We start from the raw sequence: 24,411 nt of genomic DNA, 5'->3' as shown, positions 1-24,411 counted from the left end.
TTCAAAAATGCAAATACCAATACCTTAAAAAACTTAATTAGAATTTAAACTAGGTTATGTAAAATCTGTGGTATTCATAAATATTCCCAAAGAAAATTCTACAAGACTAATTGATTCTGTTAAGAAAAACGAACAAAATCTGAAAAATTAAAATTAAAATTTTTTTGTAGCTAAAATAGTATTGCTAACATAGGTTTCAAAATAATCAAACATAAATGATGCCACAAAATTTATTTGATTTTTATTTAATCAGCTCCATTATTAGATTAACAAAGACTCCTTTTTTATCACACTTCAACAAAGTTACTAAAAAACAATTCAAAAATGAACTCTGGATTAATTTTTAAAATAAGAAATAAAAGAAAAACAGAAATACAGATTTATAATAATGTGATATACAAAAAGGTTCTTCCATTACAAATAATTTACAATATGTATTTATTTATCTTAAATAATTTTAAAATTTTCAACTTTAAAAGATGTTGATGTCTATAAACATTAAACTATTTTTCAAGCTGTAAATATAAAATGAATAGTACTAGCATATATCTGAACTCTGGAAAAGTAGTAGTTCACATCACATTTAGTATCAACATCTGGGCACTTATGCTGTACAAAGTATTTCAACCAATATTAGCATTCCATTACTAAAGTTGCTGCATTTCAATTTAAATTTGTTTTATAAGAGTCTTGTCTTTCATTATTATTGTCTTATTATTTTATCTTCTATTTATTTATTGTCTTATTATTTTAAAGAGCTGAATCTTTCATTATTTTAAAGAGCTGCTGCTATCTAATATACAAAAGCAAATACAACCACTCTCATTACAAACTTTCAGATGGTGCAAAAACTCTGCTCACCAGCTGATGCTACCTACTCTTCCCGGAATGAGTAATGATATATCAGTAAATAATCAGGTTTGATGATTAAATATTGGCCTACCCACTACTAATGGAATTTAATTTTACCTGTTACCTTCCGATTAACCTACGTAAAACAACCCTTCTGTGTTTTTTTTAATTATTATTTTTAGTAATACTAGAAAATGCTAAAAACAGTTAATTAATACTATAAAAATTCTTACATTGCCCAGCATTGCTGCTTCTCTTTCAGCTTCTCGTAACCTTTCTTCTGCTTCTTTGGCCTTCTGAATGGCTCTTTCACTTTGTATTTTAGCTAAAGCAGCTAAATATTCATTAAAAAAAAAAGTAAATATATAAGAAATATAAGAAAATTTTATAGATAATAAAAATGAATAAATTTCTCATATTTTTTAAAAAGCTACAGAAACTATTAAATAACACCTATTTTAATAAGATTTGTTAACAGATATTCATTTTTATAAGTTATATTTTAATCTCTTTTCCTTCAAAAAATTCCCAAAACTAATGTAACACTTGTTCACACTGTAGAGCAATTGAAAACGAAAAGGATTAAACTGTACCCTCCCACCTTACCTTCCCTCACCTCCACTACAGCGGGAATTGGACCCAATCCAAAAAAAGGGGGGGAAGAAACATCTCTTGTTGAATAACTCCTTTAAGTACTCTGCAATGGGGAGCAGATAAACGCTTGTACTTAAGATATTTTTTTTCTCCTTCTCATACTCAATAACTATGCTTTCTGCCTGCTTATTACCCTACATACAGCAAAATGGATTGGCCATTAATAAGGTAAGAATTTTCATTCTGTTTTATTTATGGGCTGGTCTCCAATAAGCTGCCTTCAATTAGTAAATAAATGAGGCCCACAAACCTTCCAACATTTGATTATAAGACTGACTGCATGTTTACTTCAACCAAACCCATGAAACATATCAAGATAAGCTTTTAAGGATAAAAACATAAACAGAAAAGATACTAGGCTGTAAATTACCACTGAATAATCCCAAAAAGAAAAGCTAAGCCTGTCTTCAAGGAGCGAAACAAAACTAACAAACAGATGTAGAAATGGCTACTAGCTTAAAAAAAAAAAAAAAAAAAAAAAAAAAAAAATTCAATTATGAAACTAAACAACAACAACTATCAATTATGGAAACAGAAACTTGAGTTCCTTCTGAAAAAATAAAATTTATATGATTTAATGGCAAATGATCCCACCTAAAGAAATCAATGCTGATAAAACCAGATGAGCAAGCAAGTTACCATTAAGTTTACTGACAGAACAACAGCTAAAAAAATATGGAATGAATTAAAGAAAATTCATGAAAGAAAAAATCTTTCTAGTAAACTTTACCTTCTCAGAAGACTATATACTTCAAAGCAGAAAACGGATACAAGCTGGGTAGGTAGTCAAAGAGGTAGATGAAATAGGAGGAATTGGTGAATAAATACAGGACAGACACATTGCAGCACTCTTACTAGATGGCTTACTAAAAACTACGAAAATCTTACCACAGCTCCAGAAGCACGCCCTGAAGAAGAACTAACGTTGGAATACATAAAAACAAAACTGACGAATCCTTAAGAAGAAAAAAGGAGGCATGCAAACAGAGGAAACAACTGCTTTCGAAATTAATTTTAACACAAAATTCAAGCATTTTAATCAACGAAGATGCAATTATTCCAAAAAGTTAGGACACTTAGAAAAAAAAAATGCAGATTCTTAAATAACCACAAAGAAAAAGATGAAAACGAAAATAACTCATTTTTTAAAAATGAAAAGCAAGTTAATAAAGGAAATTTTGGAAATAAACAAAAACGAAAGTTGCTCTAAACGAGGATACACAGGAAGATGAAAACAAAAATAAGAAACTTGAGAAGACTGAGGATTACACATTTGAAGTCACCAGAGAAAATAAAATTTTGAAAACTCAAACTGGTCAGTTGATTTAAGAGCCACTTGTGATATGGCCCATAATATAAACTTTTTCACAAAATAAGACAGAAGCAAAATTGAGCAAATAATTTCTAATGGTACTCAGATGAAGTCCCAAGGATATTTATACTGTACAGACCACGAAGATAACAAAATAGAGAAATAAGACTCGTAGACATTTTATACGTTTTTAACCTAGAAGGAGGATTTATATCTGTACGAAAAATTACAAAGGGTTTACAGTTCAATTTGAAGAAGATACACTGCCCTCCAAAAATTATGGAACAGCATGTTTTTCAAAGCTCACCATTACAAAAATGTCAGTAACATTTAGGCATGATAGTAACGAAGTTTTAAGAAAATATATGCAAAAACAATATCTACAAATTTTATTTTATAGAAATGAATACTTATTTAGAATTAATTTAGAAGTCAAACAACAAAAATCAGCATTATATTTTCAAATTTTTGACGTGTTATTGTATCTTACTTACATACGACTCGGAGAAAAAATGTAATTTTTGTTCACGAGTATTGCTCTTAAGTTGTTATTACAATTTCAGTTCAGGTGAGTCTATCAATGTCCACGAGAAGTCGTTTGCCCGATTCGTTGAGGTGGTGAGCGATCGGATGGACAGAAATGGGGATGTCACAAGCTGATGCTGTTAGACGTCTCAATGTCTCTTGTAGTGTGGTCCATCGACAATGGAATCAGTTTGAATCCAAGGATTATGTATACAAAAACCATGTTCTCGGCAGACCTAGAGGGGTCGCAGACACTTAACCGACAGGGACGCTTAGCCGACCGGACATTTAACAGATAGAAAATTTGGCCGACACAGAGAGTTAGCGGTCGGAACATTTGGCTATGGGACACTTAACTGTCAACGCATTTAGTCAACAGGACACTAAGCCGACAGTGACATTTAGCTGGCACGTATCCAATAATTATTCAAACTTACTAATCAATTGCAAAATTTCTCGACTTCTCCATAAGTTCAATATTTAAGTTATTTTTTCACTATCAGTAAAATTCATTTTTGGATCCTTAAAGATCTCGTATGTTCTTTTAATTATTATGTTAATTTAGCATTGTTTGATATTTATCGTGCTGTTTAGTGTATATTGGCCAAATTAAAAAAGCGCTGAAATTTCTCATCGGGAAATATGAATTAAATTTCGAAAGGAAAAAAAGAATTTTTTTTAGCTAAGTACGGAGGTCACTTAATTACATTTTAATATGGTCTTCAAAAATTATCTGTAAAGCTTCTTTATTTAATTAACTGGGTTCTCATTAATAATTTTTTTTGTTTACTTAATGATATTAATTTTCCAATCTCGCTCCTCCAAATGCTTTCAAATTTCTAATACCTTTATGTTTCATTACTATTTTACTCATCACCTCATGTTACATTCTTTCCCTTACAAAAGTGTTTGGCTTCTTCCACTATTAAAATTTCCTTTCTCTGTCATAAAAAATCTTAATAATGCAATAAAAATTATTGTTATTCTTGAATTATACTTTTTTATAGAAACCTATGGTGGTAAGGGTTAGTTTAGCAAATATATTTTAATTTCTTTTATTAAAAACAATTTTAAAAAAGTGAATTTTTAAGACAAGCAAGGGTATAAATTTTTTGTGACCTCTATGATTTGCTGTTCATACCACCATTCTTGAGATAGAAATTCTGTAACATTTTATTGACCACGCTTCTCGCTTAAAATACATACTTAGGTTAATGTTTACAGCACTAAATTGGTGCATAATGTTTAATTTAGAAGTAAAATATTCTTTAAGGTTTTGCTTTATTCATACCTGAAGCTGCAGAAGGAGAGGGCCACAGACCAAGACTGCGGCCACCTAACAGAAGTAAGTTTGGTTTATGTAATTATGGCAAAACCAAAGGACTATCTGGTCAAAGGGAGGGATGCCATCGTGGAGGACTTCTAATGAAAACTGGCTCGTATACATGTTACACATGGGGAAAACCACAAAAACACCCATGCAGCCTATCTGTTCGCGGGATTCAAAATTCGGACCAAACTGCCAGGGTTCATGACTTTAAAGCTCAGCCTCTGCTGAGCCTAACAGAAATAGGGTGACTGTTTTACTTAATATATAACGAGTCTGTTCCAATGAAAATTGCCTTTTTAGACTACAACTTTATAAATGCATTCAGAAAAATGGGCACCAAAAATTTTCTCATTATCATGAAGCTAAACCGAAAATGAGAAAGAGAGGGAAAAAAATAAAATTAATGAAAATTTATACATTTTTAACAGATATTGAGAAAAGTTATATTTTATAAGAACAACATTAATATAAGATATTATATTGAAAATTACACATCATAACTTTCAAAACATAGTACATAAAATTATGTATTTATATAACTGATCTCGTTAAATCCAGCTTCGATAGATGGCACCACATTACGGTGACTTTTCAGGATGTGACGGTTTGGTGATGTGAGTACTTGGTTTGTGGCCCCCCTCCTTCTGCAGCTTCAATTATGAATAAAACAAAACCTTAAAGAATATTTTACTTCTAAATTAAACATTATGTACTAATTTAGTGCTGTAAACATTAACCTAAGTAAGTATTTTAAGCGAAAGGCATGATCAATAAAATGTTACAGAATTTCTATCTCAAGAATGGTGGCATGAACAGCAAATTATAGAGGTCACAAAAAATTTATACCTTTGCTTGTCTTAAAAATTCACTTTTTTTTAATCGTTTATAATAACAAAATAAAATATATTTGCTAAACTTACCCTTACTACCATATGTTTCTATAAAAAAGTATAACTCAAGAATAACAATAATTTTTATTGCAGTACTCTGATTTTTCATAACAGGGAAAGGAAATTTCATTAGTGGGAAAAGCCAAACGCTTTTGTAAGGAAAAGAATGCAACATGATGTGATGAGTAAAATAGTAATGAAACGTAAAGGTATTAGAAATTTGAAAGCATTTGGAGGAGCGAGATTGGAAAATTAATGTCATTAAGTAAATAAGAAAAATCATTAATGATGTGAAGGTGCTCAAAAGAACCCAGTTGGTTAAATGAAGAAGCTTTACAGATAATTTTTGAACATCACATTAAATGTAATTAAGTGACCTCTGTACTTAGCTAAAAAAATTCGTTTTTTCTTTCGAAATTTAATTCATATTTCCTGACGAGAAATTTCAGCGCTTTTCCAATTTGGCCAATATACACCAAACGGCACGATAAATATCAAACAATGCTAAATTAACACAATAATTAAAAGAACATAGGAGATCTTTAAGAATCAAAAAATGAATTTTACTGATAGTGAAAAAAATAACTTAAATACTGAACTTATGGAAAAGTCGAGAAATTTTGTAATTGATAGGAAGTTTGAATAATTATTGGTACGTGCCAGCTAAACGTCACTGTCGGCTTTGTGACCTGATGGTAACTCTTTGTGTTGGCCAAGTGTCCTCATCGGCTAACTGTCCGTGTCAGTTAAATGACCTGTCGGCTAACTATCCGTGTCGGCTAAGCGTCCTGTCGGTTAAGTGGTTGTCGGCTTAGTGTCACGGACCCGACCTAGAGTTACAACATCTGTTGTTTGTGTTATTTAGCTCTTTCGGCCCGAAGGAGGAGTAACATTACTGAGCCTCAGCTCATGGCAGATCATTTAGTGGCAACTGGAACAAGAATCTCAGTGCACAATACAGATCTGTATACAAGACGACCAGTTGTTTGTGACCCGAGGACACAGAGGTCACCATTTATGTTGGGCAAGAGAACACGTGTCCTGGACCAGTCAACAATGGACGTATTTTCTTTTCACAGACGAGTCCAGGTTCACATTGGAGAGTTATTCTGGAGGGAACAATGCACCAGATACAACTAATTCCACACTATGGAAAGACACAGAAGTGGTGGAATAATGGTTTGGGCTGGGATCTCTCTCAGTGGGCACACTGCCCTGCACGTATTCTATTGAGGAAGTTTGACCGGTGCAAGATATCAAGACGAGATCTTTGATTAATATGTCCACCCTGGATTTCTTCTCATGGACGACAATGCATGACCGCACCAAGCTCGGCTTGCTGAAGAATATCTCGTGGGTCACGTTATGGAGTAAATGGAATGGCCAGCTCAATCTCCAGACCTGAATCCCATACAGCATCTTTGGGAGATAGGTTGCTGCTTTAAGTCCTCCTCCAAGGTCGTTAGATGAGCTTCAGCAAGGATAACTACATGTCTGGTCGTTGCTTCCCATTTCACTGAACAACTTAATTGACAGCATGGAATGTCGCTGCCGCCAATGTATTTCAGCTAGGATAAAAGAACCAATTTTTATAATTTTACCACCTCATTTTTCTTCAAAAAACTGTGATACACTGTTTCTCCAAGACTGGATTTCTCTGCTAGTACAATTTTTTGTTGTTTGTGTTAGTATGCAATTTTTTGTTGTTTGTACTTAAGAAATAATATATGTCGCATTCATTAAAAAACTGTTTAGCGAATGTGTCCTTTATATTTCTGGTTTGTTTCTTGCTTCATTTTCAAATCAGACTCACACACAAAAAAAAAAAAAATGTTGTTCCTTAACTTTTGAAGGGCAGTGTATTAGCAGAAAAAAGCACATTTAGCAACAGTATCAAGACCTGACGTAGCAAATTCTGTTGGAATACTTAGCAGAAAAATAGAAAACCCATCAACATCGGACTGGCACAGTATAATTAAAATCATACGATATCTGAGAGCTACAATTAATTACATTTAAAATCTAATGGTGCACCAGTTATCAGAGCTTACAACGAAACTGATTAGGCAGGAGGATACTTCCCAATCAGTGTCATTGTAAGCTTCAGAAAATTCACATCTGCAAATATATTTCGAACAGGAAACAGTACAGTTTAATGGACAAGCAAGAAACAGAACTGTGTCGTCTTATATTTGACGGAAGCCAAATACATCGCTCTAGCTTTAACTTTGGAGCTACAGTGGATGATTTAAAATTTAGGCTTCGCTCAACAAGAAGCTAACATTGTATTCGAGGACAATATATCCTGCATAAATCTCTCTAGAAAAGAAAAGGGGGGTAATTATACCAAACACATTGCAGTAAAATATCACAAAATCAAGGAGCTGTTAAATTAAAGCACTGCAACAGTAAAATGATGTATGCAGACATGTTCCCTTTCCCAAACAACAGCTGGAATTTGTGTTTAAGGGATTTGCTCTTACTCCAGATGGAACAGTTCATCAAGTTGGGGATTGTGGAGCAACTGAAAATGAAAGCAATCAAGCTGTACCCTGACTGGTGTTACCTTCCCTCACCACGACTAACAGGAATTGGACCCAATACATTCTTCTGCCATGGAGAGCAGATACATGCTTGTACCATCATTAGCTACTTTTTTCCCTTCTCATACCTAATAAATAATTTTTTTGTGTGCTAATAATAATAATTGTGCTTCTTAGATATAGCAAGATGGATTACCCATTAATAAGGTAAGAACTTTCATTCTGTTTTATTTGTCTACTCCTCTGAAATAAGCTGTGTTCTGATAGTAAACAAATGAACCACGCAAACATTCAACATATACAAAGAGTTATTTTTCATAATCAAAATATTCCTAAGTTATTAAATTGGAAAGTAATGTCATTTTAACATATGACATGGGAAAATAAAAATATTTTATTTTAACGGTATTTCTTATATTTTTTAATGATATTTCTTATATTTTATTGGTATTTTCTTATATTTAATATATTATTATTTTAACAGTATTTTTCAATTTTATTATATGTGTCAAAAAAATCATCGTAAAAATTTACAAATATCCTGATAAAAAATTATGTATACAAATTGATCTTGAAATTGCCAAATTTAGTACTGCATAATAAAAAGAAATCATATCTCAGAAAGGGAAAGGATGTTTTTAAAGTAATATTTTATAAACATTCTCAAAAAAGAAATAACTTCAAAATGTTATGTTTCAGTCTAGGTAAGGCCCTCGAGGCATATTAAGAAGTAGAACAGAATTCAAATGATAACCAATCAAAATATTCCTTGAAAATGTAGATCAAAACGTCAGTCATAAAAAACAGACAGAAATGTCAGATGAGTAAGATTAAAGACCTTTTGCCAATATGGGTTGAAATAAAGAATTTTTAAGGACCTACTATAGTTTTCAGAAAAACCTAAGGACTTTTAAGGACCATATGAGTCATGAATTAAACATTCTCCTGGTAAACCAAGAGATTTATCTAGATATATAGATGGATAAATTATATAAATAAATTTATTACTTTCATTACTTTTTCGTGCATTTTAGCCATTGCTTTTTTTCTTTTACTATTTAATACTCTTTCTCCCCCTCTAAAACTTAATTTTAAAAAATTAATATTACTTAAAAATTACAAATTTGTAAATTAGGGTTTATTTTGACTTCAAACTGTAATTCTTTTACTGTATTGGCTTATTTACTTTTATTTTGAAATATAGGAAGTTTAACAGGAGCATTCCTCTTTAATTACATATTTAAATGATATTGTAAATTAGTTTTTGTAAATTCCTCTTTAATTACATATTTAAATAATATTGTAAATTAGTTCTTGTAAATTCCTCTTTAATTACATATTTAAATAATATTGTAAATTTTATATATATAAAATTTTATGAAAATTTTTTGTTGAATACAGTATTTTAGATATTGAATTAATTTTTCATTACTCTTTTACTCAAAATAATATAAACAAGTTGCTCCTAAATCTAATTCTGCAAGGTACTTAATAAAATGTAGTGCTTATCATGGGACTATGCATGACCTGAATCAGTCAGAAGTTTATATTTTTAATTATCTGGCTTTATTATAATTTTTACACAAGTGTTTTTAACCTATATGTTTGTTTATTTTAACAAATATGACTAAGGGAAGAGGGGGTATTTCATGATATTTATTAAAATTTCTAAATTGTCAAAGCTAAACAAAAATTTTTTTGTTGCCTTTTTAACAGAAAAAGAATTACATTACCATTTTCAACTTCTAGATAGGATTTCTTATTTCCTTTTGCACTATTTGTTAATTTTTCAGTTATGTCCATTTGTCGAACTATTTCTTCTTTCATGTCTTCTATAGTTCTATATAGGTCATATTCCAAGTCATTAGGATCCAAAACTTCCAGAAGTTCTTGCACCTGGAGTTTTGTTGTGTAGTAGTAAACTCCGTCATCACCTTCACTAAAAAATTGAAATTAAAAAAATAAATAAATAAATAAATAAATAAATAAAAATAAAAAATAAATCATTCACTTGTTTTATATCATTACCGCACTGACAAAAATATAAAGTGAAATATTTTCCCTTCAAAATGCATTTTGTAAATCCTTCATGTGAAGCCTAACATTAAGTAATATATTAATTTCTATTTACGCCTTAATTTTAAGGAAAATATATTTACTTGGGTATGACCTAAAAAATTCAGACTTTTTATTTACCAATCACTTTCATGATATGATATCAAGTTCATATATGTGATGTTGTTTTAAACATAAAATGATCTTTTATTTAGGACAATATGATATACAGCTAAAGTTTAACAAAATAATAATTTTTATTCTTTTACCATTCTCTTCCCCCTTCCTTCTTTAATATGTTGAAGTATGTCTGAGTGCAGTAAAGAACTGCTAGGTTAAAATAGTTCATATTTTAAAATCTAACCATTACTTTTTTTTCCTGCCATTTATCCTCTGCATACATCTCAAAAATTCCAGAGTAACTCTCGTTCAGTTTTTTCTCAGCATTTCAATTTAAAAGCTGACTTTTAAAATTTTTGGATACATATATATTGTTTTAACAGTAAATATTCCAGCATCTAGAAATGTATCATAATGTTTTGAAATTTTCAGAGGTCATAAAATAAACTCTTCAAACTCTTATAAAGCAAGGATAGAAATAAATAAGTAAATGAATAATTTAAAAAAAAAAGGGGGGGAATTCTCTTCTTCCTTTTTTGGGGGGAAGGGAGGCAGAATCACCATTTGCCTGACTAGTTTAACAAAGGCACACAACATTTCTACTACTTTTAAATATTTTTTTATGTTCTTGATCTAAGCAGTTTACAAAGTAAAATAATTTGAAATAACTAAAATCAGAAATACAGCATAGAATGAATGATGCCATTAAGATAAAAATCTTGAGTGATAAAAAGTAAATATGAAATAAACACAGTAATTTTCCTCAAATGAAATAAAATCTTTTTATAATTCCAGAACAATGTTAATAAGTTTTGCTACTTCCTATTTTCTCTGAGATAATGTAAGCTTTATTTCAAATGAGAAGTTTTGATAGTTCCCAGATCAAACAGTCATTGCGTTTAGTTGTCAAACTTAAGCCCTGTTTCCATTAGTGCGTTGCAAACATGTAGCATCATTGGGAGAAACGCACATGGACGACCGTTTATACTACTGCACTGGATTTACTGTTACGGAAGTTTCATGGTCAGTCGCATTTATTGCCAATTGCCACCAGATGTCTCTGTATTTAACTTATGGGATTTGGACCCTAAAGCTTCGTTCAGACGGGTCCGTAAAGGGCATAAGTGGTTAAAGCCGAGCTCCATTGCCAAGGCAACCAGTCTGTGCTAGGTCACAAAATCTGGTTTAGGGCTCGTGGCACAGGGTTCAAAGTTTTCAACTTTACGCCAAGTTTGGGATAAGCGTCGACCAATCAGAGCGAAGCTAAAACGAAGCGCCGTTCTACAGAAGATTTCGCTGTGACAAAACAGAGCAAACATGGGAAATCAATCGCGCAGGAGAACAGTGCGGGAAAGTTGTAGACACATCCCCACATGCACAAATTTAACTTCTCTCATTGGCCACGACTTACACCCCGTTCTCGCAAATGTGAACGGAATTCCAATATTTTATGCCCCTATGACTACGCCTCTATGCCCTTTACGCCGTCGTCTGAACGCAGCCTTAGGATACATAAATTCGATTTTATTGGAAATTTTTATTTCTGCTTATGAACTGTGAAAGTAAAGTATGTTAGCAATTTTTAGATAACTAAGGTTTTCATATACATTATGAACATCTCTAACTGCACAGAAGCTGAAATAATTTTTAAAAATTTCTTTACATTTCCAGAAACCTTAGGTATTTATGAAATAATATATAATTAAGACTAAAATATACTGTTAATACAAAACAAAAAGTTAAAAATATTTAAAAATAGCTGATACTTTAAAAATATAGAATAACACTAAAGAAATGTTCACAAATTTTACACAAAATTTGCTATGCTTGTATATGACTGACTGCCATGCGAGATTGTATATTTTTAAAATATGCCCACATTTTGAGAGAAAACAGATAATATATAAAATTTTAGTACCAATTTCTTCAGTGTCATATCTGGATAATTTATTAGAAATTCTGTTTGTTTTAAAATGCACTATACGCAGTTATATTTTGTGCATAATCCATAAAATATTATTTTTAACTTAAAAATTTTAAATTCCTATCTCTTTTTATATAAGTTACAAAGATAAGCTTTTCTCTCTCTATATATATATATAAGATAAAGAAAATAGAAATATTTAATTAAATAATTCCTGCGCTTCAGCTGCAGAGGACTGAATTTTAAAGCAATTATTATTAGAAATTTAAAATAAAAAAATGTTTTATTAAAAATGTTTAGGGCATTAATACTGTCTCGTGTTAATTGGTAGTGAAAGGTTAAAGCTGGAAACTCCCAAAATCACATACAGGCAGACAAGATAACTCCAAAAACCCTCCATTTATTAGGCAGGGTCCGAGGGGTCAGCACTCCGTGTTCTCGGCGGAGGCGTGACTTAATCACCTGATGGACTTGACTGATCGTTTAATGATCCTGTCAGTACTACAGTTCTATTTCTAATTGAATTTGCCCCGGGTTTTATGAATATCCGTGCCATTTTACATAAGATACAGGACAGCAAGAGATGGCTTTAACACTTACTCAGCAGAAAAAGAGAAGAAATGAGATTGTGATTTGGAAAGACAAGAAGGATATACATTTGATGAGTATATTCCATAAAAACTCGATGATTTATGTTGGAACACGGGGAAAAAAAAAAAAAAAAAAAAAAAAAAAAAAACAATAATTGTAAAAGATTACAACAAAATGGGAGGAGTGGACCGCCTGGAACAGATGTTATGAAATTATCCTGCTGTTAGAAATAAGCATAGATATTATTTTTCCATTATGCTTTATTTCCTTATAATTTTAATTAATATTAATTGACATTCATCCACTACGAAAGTTATGTATGAAAGTTATGATGTACAGAGAAAACAACATTACACTCTAGGAAAAACAGACGGCCGTGGGGGGAGAAATTTTCGTGGACAGGAGAGGATGGCGAAAGGGAAAAACGTGCAAATTATCAAGATAGCATTAAATTTTGTATATGTTACTTATAAGTAATAGATATTTTAAGTAAGTTACGAGGGCCATCCAGGAAGTAGATTACGTTTCCGTCTGTGTCCGCTAGGGGCGGGGCTAGCGCGGCCATCTTGGGGTCAGAGCGTTGCGCAGCTCAGTCTGCATCTAGCCGTGCTAGTGAGAGGTTCGTGCTGTGCTCCGTTCAGATACTGTGACGGTTTGAAATGTCTGCGTTAATTGAAAATCCCGCGAGCTGCGCTCAGTAATAAGGTTTCTGACTGCAAAAAACTGTAAACCGATAGAAATCTATCGGCAGCTTCATGAAGTGTATGGGGACAACATTATCACTGAAGGTGGAGTGCGTCAGTGGGTCATAAGATTTCAAAATGGCCGAACCAATGTTCACGACGAAGATCGAAGTGGGAGACTAAGCATAGTGACCGCCGAACTTCTCGAAAAAGTCGATGCTAAAGTCCGTGAAAATCGAAATTTCACAATAACGGAACTTTCTTTGAGTTTTCCACAAATTTCGCGAAGTTTGTTGCACGAAATCATCAGCGAAAAGCTTGGTTACCACAAGTTTTGTGCAAGATGGAAGGCAAGAAGAGGTAACGAAGTGGTTGAAGGCGCAGGCGGCCGAATTTTTCGACGAAGGAATTTCCAAGCTCGTACATCGCTACGATAAATGCCTTAATTTGTATGGTGACTATGTAGAAAAGTAGTATTTGAGTGTGGCTTTCATCTGTATATAATAAAATTTGTTTCCTATACTTTGTTTATTTTTTTATTCCAAAACGTAATCTACTTTCTGGATAGCCCTCGTACTTTTCAGTAACAGGATAAGTATTATGTTACTTTTCCTTTCTAATTTTTAAATTGGTACAGATTGCAAATAAATTTTAATTAAATTAAATATTTATTTCCTCAAATCACCCATTTCAAAAAGTACAAATGTCATTAGAAAAACAGTGTACTCTCAGTTTCTCTCTATCCATCACATTCTGCTACTCATTACATTCGGAATTCTCGTGGACATCTAAGCAAAATGTGTATAAAGATGTACATGCTGCACCTCGTGCAATTCCAGCCAGTCGCGGTCGAGTCGATCCTTCTATCGCTACCAAATCTTGAATCTGCATTGTGTAATTTGTGCCTTACTTTCAATTCACAGTATTAAATAATGGCAGTAGAGTTATATAGAATCATGGATAAATTTTTAAGTGAACTTTAGAAAATAATAAAGCATCACAGATCAGCGTGGACCCTAAAACTAAATCAAGGAGATATTCTCAAGAATACTTAAACTTTGCCACTACTGATGTAAATGAAGAAAGGACCCTGTGTGTTATCTGCTCAGAAATATTAGCAGCAGACAGTATGAAACCTAATAAACTTAAACGATATTTGGAAACGCTTCATAGTGAGTACGTTAACAAACCCCGAGAATTTATTTATTTCATTTTAATTTCTGAATTAAAATCATATGAAAAGGAAAAAACATTTTTTAAAAAAACTTCCTCTGTGAATGAAAAAGCTTTACTTGCTTCTTAAAAAGTCACATAAAATAGCCAGATGTAAAAAGCCTCACAGCATTGGTGAAGAGCTTATTTTGTGAGCTGCAATTGAGATCGTACAAACTACGTCTGGAGGTAGTTTTGCTAAAGACTTGCAGTCCATAACCTCTATCAAATGATACTGTTACCCGTCGAATCAATGATATAACTGAAGATGTACAGCAGCAGCTTTTTGAAAAGTTGTGAGACAAATTGTTTCCAATTCAGCTTAATGAGGCAACAGATAGCAATAGAGATGCTCATTTCATTGCATATGTTCAATTTTGTGATGGTATGTCATCAGCAGAACTATTTTTTTTGTAAACCAATAAAACTTAAAATAACAGTATTAGCATTATTTAATATTTAAAATAATTTTATAAACAGGTAAACAAAGAGTGGAAAAATTGCGTCAGAATATGCACCATTCGTGATCATACAATGAGCAGAACATTCTAAAGTATACACGTAATAGTCAAACAATCTCCACTGTACATCTGGACACACAGCATGATCCACACAGAAGCTTTGGCTTCCAAAGAAATGAATGATCAAGAAATAGTCTAAATATTGTGCCAACGACAGTTGTGACCATAGTAAATTATATAAAAATGAGACCTCCCAATCAAGAATCTTCTCTGTACTTCGTAAAGACATGTGTGCAGGACATTCATCGTTGCTATTTTATGCCGAGGCAACATGGTTATTACATGGGAAATTTTTTCAATGTGTTTATGAATCAGGAGATGAAATGGCCACTTTTCTAGAAGAGGAAATCTGACGTGAAGCTAAGAAGTTTCGAGATGGTTTATTTGTGATGAAATTGAGCTACTGTGAAAGTTGTTTTCGAAACCATTGAAAATCATTTAGCCATGCTGGCAAAGAATTTTAAAAAGCATTTTCTTGCTGAAGACAAATTGAAAGCAAGATACAAGTGGGTTACAACAGATCCATTTCAAAATACTCCAGAAGAGCTCTCACCTGCCGAAGAAGAAAATCTTCATAGATTTCACGTCAAGTGGCAAAATTAAAAGGCAGTTTATTAATAAATCTTTGAAACTTGGGCAGGGGTGGATGATGAATTTTTTGCACTGAAAAAAAAAAAAAAGGATTTCGTATACTATTACCATTTCCAAAATCCTACCTTTCTGAAACTGGATTTTCTGCGGTGGCTGCTCTGAAGAATAAATATAGATCACAGTTAAACATAGAAAAAGAACTTAGAGTGTCAATTTCTAATATTAAACCTTTCTTTGAATAACTTTACACTGCAAGACAAGACCATGGGAGTCACTAGTAATTTATTAAACTTGTTCTTAATTTAGTATTGATAAATTAATTATCAAGTACATTGTATCAGTCTAAATATGTATTTTATTTTTTAATATGTCAGAATGGATTTTGTTTTGCTTCCTTTCAGAAATTAATGATTTTTTTAGATAATCTTTTACTTTCACCTTCTCAATATGCTCGCAACCCACCCCCCCACGTAGGATTATCAAGGCCCCCACAGCTAGAAAATTGATGTTCTAGGGCATTTCTTATAAAACAATAATAATTTTAAAGTTGCATTTTGATTGACGGACTGTTCAAAATATATTCTAAATGATAGATGTACTTACAAATATACCTTAACCAAAAAAACAATTTTATAAATAGAGTAATACAAATTTAATATACTTTTTACTGCAGTAGAATATTTAAAGGGTTAAAAATTTTAATTTATAAATTCCGTTATCAGTATTTTACCTGTTTCAAATAAAAAAAAAAAAACTTCTAAACCTTATCTGATTTGCTATAGCAGTTTGATACAGTCAGATGTTCATTTTCATCAAAAGTAAACGTGTATACTTCTAGGACTGGGAAATAATTATCAGGACAAATTTGGTTTATAAGGTATTTCTCCCGCTTTCCTAGCCTGCCTTTGTGGTGTAGTGATTCTGCACACTAGGCTGGTATTCCAGAGGTTCGTGGTTCGATTCCCAGCGAAGGCGATTGCTAATTTTTTATCCTTCTGATTTTTTCCAATTTACCTAATGTCTCTACAGTGGTGCCTGAATTAAAAGGGTTGTGGATGATGATTCTCCACACCCATGATTTGGCGACTAGGTCCCCTAAAACCCTAGTTGCCCTTTAAAAAGGGAAAGTATATAAGATATTTTCCCCGCTTTCCTAGCGTCCCTTTGTGGTGTAGTGATTCTGCAGACTGGGCTGGTATTCCAGAGGTCTGTGGTTCGATTCCCAGCGAAGGCGATTGCTAATTTTTCATCTCTCCGGCTTTTCCAATTTACCTAATGTCTCTACAGGCTATTTCATGGACTTGAATTATATTTTTTATACCTGATTTTCTTGACAATTATCACTGCTCCATACAAACTAGTAATGTAATTGCAGTTATCTATTTTTTCTTTTTTTTAAAATAAGTTCAGCAGATTGCTACTTCTGTCAACCCCCCTTTTTTATGACAGCACATGACTGTTCCTTTTTTACCACATAACCCCTACACTTCCACAGACATACGGACAGAAGTTGAACATAGTTCAACTCTGTGGTCCGTCATCCGTCAAAGCATCACAGATGTCAATCAAAGTCAGTTCGTTCACTGATTGGAGAAAAGCGTCTGCACCACAGTAATGGAAACGGGTTTTTAATCTTCCAACAGGGTTCACAGCCACATTTTAGTTAAAAAAATAAGCACCTATAAGCACTTTTCAAGCACATTTTAAGAAAAAAAATAAACACCTGTCTAATTACATTATACACAACTGCATAACCTTAAAAGAAAAATTAGATTTGCAATTTAAAATATGAGCAATGCAATATTTATTAAGAGAATGAGCATTACCTCAACCATGGGAAACAATTAACTTTTTTTTAAAATTTTAAATGACAGTTCAATTTACAGAATTAGTTTACATTGAGAGAAAAAAAAACTATGCAGAACTAAACTATATTACAAGATTTAATGATGAAATTTCAATTCAAAATATAGAAAATAAATAATAATAAGCCATAGTAATTGTATTCGCTTGGCACCTAATAATAAATACAATTTATTTTTTCCACTCATATTAATATTTAAATAATTTAACTTAAATCAAAATTCTGAACATTTTCTAAATTTTCATTGCATAACAGTTTTCCCTTAACATATATTCCAAGCAAAGTAATTTAAGTAAAAAAGTGGAACATTTCTGAAATCAGGAGACGGGAAATTGCTTCATGCAGTCATTCTTTAACAGTAAAAGCTTAACTAACCAGCATACTCGGAAACTGCCGAATATTCCGTATAGTCGAGCGAACTGGAAAAAGAGGAGTGGGGGGAGAGATTGTAGCCGTTCTTTAGATTTCTCGGCTAAATAAATGATTTTGACATTTCGATATGTGCATCATATAAAAATAGACCAACGGAACATGAGAAATATTCTGCTTAGAAAGAACAGTAAAACTCTTTTAAGTGTTCATAAATAAATCTCAGACTGAACATCAAAATTAATTATCTCTGCAAAATACCGCAAACGTTATTGCGCAATACGTGCAGCGTAATTCTTCCATACGTGATATAACGCAATCGGAATCAACAGCTGCCGGTATTCGGAGAATAAAGAACTAAATAAAGGAAAAGAAAGAGACTTACTAATCTGGGTTGGACAGCGCTGCTTCAATATTAGAGATTTTGCAGAGAAAGGGGAGAACGTCTTAACCTCCCTACTATATAATGTATTGGAAAAAAAAAGAAGAAGAAATTATTAAATTATTCTGACTATTCGATTACTTTCCTTTTATTTAAGCGATTCCAAATATTCTTCCTTAGAAAGCTAATCTGTGTAAAAATAAACCCATTTTTGGAAGTTTATATTCAGCAGCTACTGCAACTATATTATTATAAATATTCATACATATGCTCATAATATAAGCATAACGATCATAATAAACACAAATATGAACTGACCACACGGGACGAGAATGTAAATTATTAAAATCTTGATAGAAATTCAAACGTGTGTAGTATTTGGGTGGGAGGAAAAGAATATCGAATGTACCGGAATTTTCTACGGTTTTCGCAATTCTCTGACCAATAGAACGACGTGCACCTGTCTCTACTCTCGTGTGCACCATAGGTTACCATAGGTTACGTTAATGCAGAGAAAGGGGGAAAAGCTATTTCCGGGAATATGATTCACCATCTGACGTTCCATATAAGGAAGAAAAGTTGTTTTAGTTTCGGCTTTGGTACCGGGGGGGGGATGCGCGTTCATTAAAAAAAGCACTAAAAGCAAAAAATAAGCACTAAAAACAAAAAAATAAGGGCTTTAAAGAAAAAGTAAGCACTTATAAGGGCCTTTATATTTTATTTTCAAATATAAGGACTTATAAGCACTTGTAAGGGCCGCTACGAACCCTGTCCAATTTATAATGTATAAATTTCAAATGTTGCCAGGGGTTTATGCAGTGACTGGCAAGGAAGTGCATTTTCCAAAGCCGTGATTGTTTGATAAAAGAAACACAGCTATGAATGATACAACAGAAGAAATTCATTTCCTCTGCTCACAGCAATCACATTTTTCTGCTTAACATTATAAATGACCCAATATTTTAGACATAGATCTTAATTTTAAGTTCCTTCTATTTGCATACAGCAACTAATCCAGTATTACAGCAGTCAAAAGATGGCATATTATTAAACAATCAGAAAGTGAATTTACAAAACATAAACAAGTACAAAATATTTATATTAAAATATTTTTCCCCTTTTGCTATTAAGAAATATAACTTCCAAAAAAATAAATAAATACAAAGTCATACTTACGCTACTAGTCTCCTACATAGGAACCAATATTTTCGTCCATGACGATCCATACCTAAACATTCTTGGCGACTCAATAACATATTTTTTTCTATTTCTGAAATACAGTCTGTAACTCCAGGAACCTATTAAAAAGCATAATAATCGTTAATAATTCAGAAAATTTATTTTTATAAATACCAATATAAATAAAAATTACACACTTGTTTAATAAATTCTTCTCACATGGCAGTCATTACCCCTGAACAGAATTCAAATCTCATTTTCAGAATAAAATTCTAGCAGAACAAATAATAGGTGCGGCATACTTAATTATACTTTAATATGAAAGACTACTGAAGAAAAACTGAAAGTTTCCAGGAAGTTTTATTCTCTGAGTGGCATTCAGTCATGATATTATTTGTCACTTGGTATACAATAGCTTATAATTTAAAATGTGTTGCTTTCTTATTTTCTTTAACGATGTAAGTATCATCTTAAATGAATTGAAGTTTATGAAAGAAGAGACTAAAATAAGTAAATACACAAATTTACCTAATAAATGCTGTTTAAATACCGGTCTTTATAAGCAGATTCAAAAGGCTGTTCTGTACCATATCGAAAGAACTTAAATTCAAGTGATTTAAATTTACTTTATACTGCACGATTCAGGTTATAGAACTATTTATAATACGATACTGATGTAAAATATATTACATACAAAATCTAAATTTTATGTCCTTTGGTTACTTTTATTTTGAAATTTTCTTACATTTTCATTCTGAGAAAAAAATGAAGCTTCTATTTATCAAAATATACAATAAAAATAAAATTAATGACTAATGTACAAACATATAACTGCATAGATAAACTTAGACATAAAGCAAATTTAAATAATGAATATTTATTGATTTAACATTGGTTGAAACTTCATAAAAAATTCTACAAATGTCTACAATAAATTTAAGACAAGTCAGGCCAAATAAAATTTAACAAGAAAAATTATGGTAAAAACTACTCAAGGGTTAGAAATGAAGTTTCCACAATTTAAGTTTCATTAATTCAACAAATTATTGCTGAAAACGTCTTCCTTAATAAAGGCTAAAAATTAAAAAGAGAGAGATTTCTGTGACTTACTAGAAGGAGATATGGAAAATCAGGGGTTTCTATATAAAATTGGCAAAAGCTACTATACATATTGAAATATTCAATGAAACTAAAAATGAACTTTAGATAGTGCAATACAATTTGTTTCAAAATAATATTCTTTTAAAGCATAGCATAAAAATGTACCTTAAAAAGACATTTTAAAAAATAGTACCAAAATAATCTGAAATTTTCCTACTACATTTTAAACAATTTGTTTACAGGGGAAGAGAAGAAATTTAATTTTTTAACAAGCATAAAAATTTAATTATATTTCTAAATATAATTTTTTTTAAAGATAAAAATTCATAAAATGATGTATATTTCAACACTAAAATAATGTATGCAACATAAGAAATGTGTTCAGAAAATAATTTCCTCCATTAGTTTTTCACCATAATATCTGTTACCGTAAAAGCCCGAAGTCTGGTAAAACCTAGCTTTTACCAAAATGGCTTGGTAAAAGTCAGAAGTATGTTTTGATTCCATTTTGGGCTTTTAAGAGGGCCCTTGTGTAAAACTTAGGTGTTACCAATGCCTTCCGGCAAAAGCCGGAAATGAGAGATTACTTATAACAGGATTTTCCATTCACAGGTAAACTGTATACAGTGTGTGCAAACAAGGTTAAAACACACTTTAATTTTTTAATTAATAATATAAATTGTAAAAGCGATCAAAATAAAGTATGATTTAAGATTATGTCAATTGAACTGTCTCACAATTATTTTTCAAAGAGTTACAAAAAATAAAAATAAAAAAAATGCAATATTTTTTGGGGATCCCATGTGAAAAAGCTGAACTAATGCATAATTCTCTCGATAATTACTCAAAATATTTCAATATTTTTTTAATAATTGTAGCAACAGTTAAAAAAATTAAACTGACAGCTCAGAAAAATTTATGAAATTTAAAAAATAAGAAAAATGTAGTATGTTTTTCTCTAATACTACTACCTTATACTACTTCTCACTGCCTGTGACAAGGTTGACTGTTATGGCATTTTGAATTACAAAGCAGATCAGCTGATTTGCACATCTTCCTATACTAATTTGAAGAGTTTCATTTTGAGTCCTTGCCCCCCCCCCAAATTAAAGAAAGTTTTTTTTTTTTTTTTTTTTTTTTTTTTTTTTTTTAACTACTTTACATACACTTCTTTCTTTTGTACCAACTTCTTAGATTGCAAAAGGTTTCTCGTATACAGTCAAAAGAAGTTAATCCGGACTCGTCGGGACTTCGGCGATTCTGAATTATAGATCATCAGTTTAAATCTGGTAAGATGGCATGCAGAAATTACAAAATTAAAAATATGAAACCGTAATTTATGAAATAAAGAACAATTCTGATCTAAAGGGTATCAAAATTTACAAAAAGAAAAAGCTTAATATTTATTTGTTTACTTTATTAAACATTTCCTTCAATGTAAGTTGTTCAAGTTGCTCCGTTTCATGTGATAATACTTTCTCTTTAATTCTATTAAACAGACATAATTTCTTGTTTAATTACAAAGTTCCGCTGTTCAAGTCCTATAATTGCTGTGTCCAGAATACCGACTAATGTGTCAATCGAAATTTTTTCGTTTTCAATAACCTCTGTCACTTTCTTCACTATGGGAAGCGAATTATAATGACCAGGAACTTGTTTTAAATCATATCAAAGACAGAGTACATCGAGATGAAATACTACATTTAGTAAGAAATTATAAGCCAAATAAAATAAAAACATCTGCCCTGAAGATAAGGATAGTGCTGACAGATCAACTTCCAGCGACGTCTCCCCCTTGCAGAGCAGCGTGAAATTGATAAACAGATTTCGGAATGGTTAGAGAAACAAAGGCTATGCCTTTATCCATTTTTTGCAGCAATTCTAGTTTTTGTTTTATGGACATCAAAACATGCTTTCGCTTTGTAGATCCTTTGGCAGCTGCAGAATCAGAAATTCTTTTCGACATAATAGAAAGTTCAAGCTTACTTTTATAAAATTGCTCTGACAGTCTGCAAAAATAATAAGCCGGGTCCAATTGGAAAATTAAGGAACAACGCAATCTGCAACATTAACTGAAATAGATAATTAGATAATTTTAGCTTAGCTTATACTGTCCGTTATACATTAAACGCGAAAGCGTAAACATATCATGCACATGCATTTACGCATGCGCAGAAAGATTGTAGCTTTGAGGTCCGGGTTATAGATCATTCCAGATTAAAGACTTTTGACTGTACTATAGTTTGACAGTAGCACAAAGTTTCCTAAATATGAATCTAAGAGTTAGGACAATATATACCATCTGTACAAAAAGTTTTAAGAGAGATTTTTTTCCTTGTATAAAATCATAAATGGGATAAAACTGCGAATGCACAGCGTCATGGATTAATTGTGCATGAGGATTCACAGAACAATGGAAGTAGAAGGATTTTTTCTTGCTACATTTCCTCACATGGTTAGTTTTGTAGTAGTTTATAACAAACAAACAAAATTTTAAAAAAAGTTTCCGGTTCTCAAACCACCCTCCACATTCATCCATTGGGCACCAGGTGAATTTTTTTAACTTTTGAAAATAAAACTTCACATGAAAGTTCAATGATATCCTGACATATCTGAAATTTAAGCCACAGTGATATGCAAGTTGAACAGCATTCCAAACAAGGATTTTTTTGAGTTTCGTATGGCTGTATGAATGGTCTAGAGCAGGGCTGTCAAACTCATAAGTACACTTGGGCCAAACAAACAAGGTTTAACTTTAGGCGGGCCGCAAAAAAAAAAAAATCAATATTCATAGAAACATAGATTTATTTCGAATAATACAATAATAAACATATATATATATATATATAGAAAAGAACAAGAAAAATTTGATGTTTACATCCTGATACTTGACATCTCTTCTCTGCTATTATCTTTCCTATTTTGGGAGAAATTTTGTTTGCAGTGATAACTTTCAACGCTGACCCAAGGTGAGCATCATTAATACGGTTTCTAATAGGAGACTTATTACCTTTCATGACTGAAAATAACTGCTCGCACCGATAAGTGCTACCAAACATGGAAATAATTTCATATGCGAATTTTTGAGTATTTTCAAACCCGGCTGGTAAATATTTGTAAAATTCAGGCACGCCCACTTCAATGAATATTGCTTTCAAATTTGAGTTGCATTGAATCTCGATCACCTCCATTTGCATATGGCTGGGTACTGAGTCAATATTTATTGAGAAAATAGAAGAAAACAAAAAAAATTTGTCTTCGAGGGAACTGAAATCATTAAACTTCGTTTCAAATTCAGTTGTTAAATTTGCAATTTTTTCTGCGTATTTTTGATACGAACAAGTATCATCTAAACTTGATTTGTTCATGCTGCACGTCGGAAAGTGCGTCAAATCTTCATTTTTAAGTTGTTTTTCCCAAAGAACTAGTTGACATTTGAATGCTTTAATTATGTCAAACATGTTCGTAATGATATGATCTTTTCCTTGTAACAATAAATTTAAATCGTTTAAGTGTTTGGTTATTTCAACCAAAAAAGATAAATCTTGTATCCATATTGGATCGTAAAACAAACTTACGTCTTGATTTTTCGTTTTTAAAAACTGACATATTTCTTCTTTCAAATCCCAAAATTGTTTGAGAATCTTGAAGCAAGATAACCAACGTACCTCGGTATAGTAGGACAAACCCGAATATTTACTATCTAACTCACT

At 31.7% G+C, this 24,411-nt stretch overlaps 1 protein-coding gene across 3 annotated transcripts in view; it reads right to left on the bottom strand.

Moving 5' to 3' along the window:
- E(bx) (nucleosome-remodeling factor subunit NURF301 E(bx)) overlaps positions 1–24,411 on the bottom strand; it is a 113,932-nt gene that overhangs the window by 73,644 nt on the left and 15,877 nt on the right. For all 3 annotated transcript variants that reach the window (XM_085824363.1, XM_085824365.1, XM_085824364.1), the window contains exons 2-4: positions 19,595–19,716; positions 9,840–10,045; positions 1,086–1,186 (exon numbers count right to left, since the gene is read on the bottom strand). In XM_085824363.1, coding sequence (XP_085680489.1) covers positions 1,086–1,186; positions 9,840–10,045; positions 19,595–19,716 — 429 coding nt within the window. The remainder of the gene's footprint in view (positions 1–1,085; positions 1,187–9,839; positions 10,046–19,594; positions 19,717–24,411) is intronic.

Source organism: Stegodyphus dumicola, chromosome 9, assembly GCF_044657685.1.
Source record: "Stegodyphus dumicola isolate Sdum_Otavi_A_Nest chromosome 9, ASM4465768v1".
Lineage (NCBI taxonomy): Eukaryota > Metazoa > Arthropoda > Arachnida > Araneae > Eresidae > Stegodyphus > Stegodyphus dumicola.
Note: the sequence above shows the minus strand (reverse complement) of the source record. Positions and strands in the feature narration are given on the sequence as shown.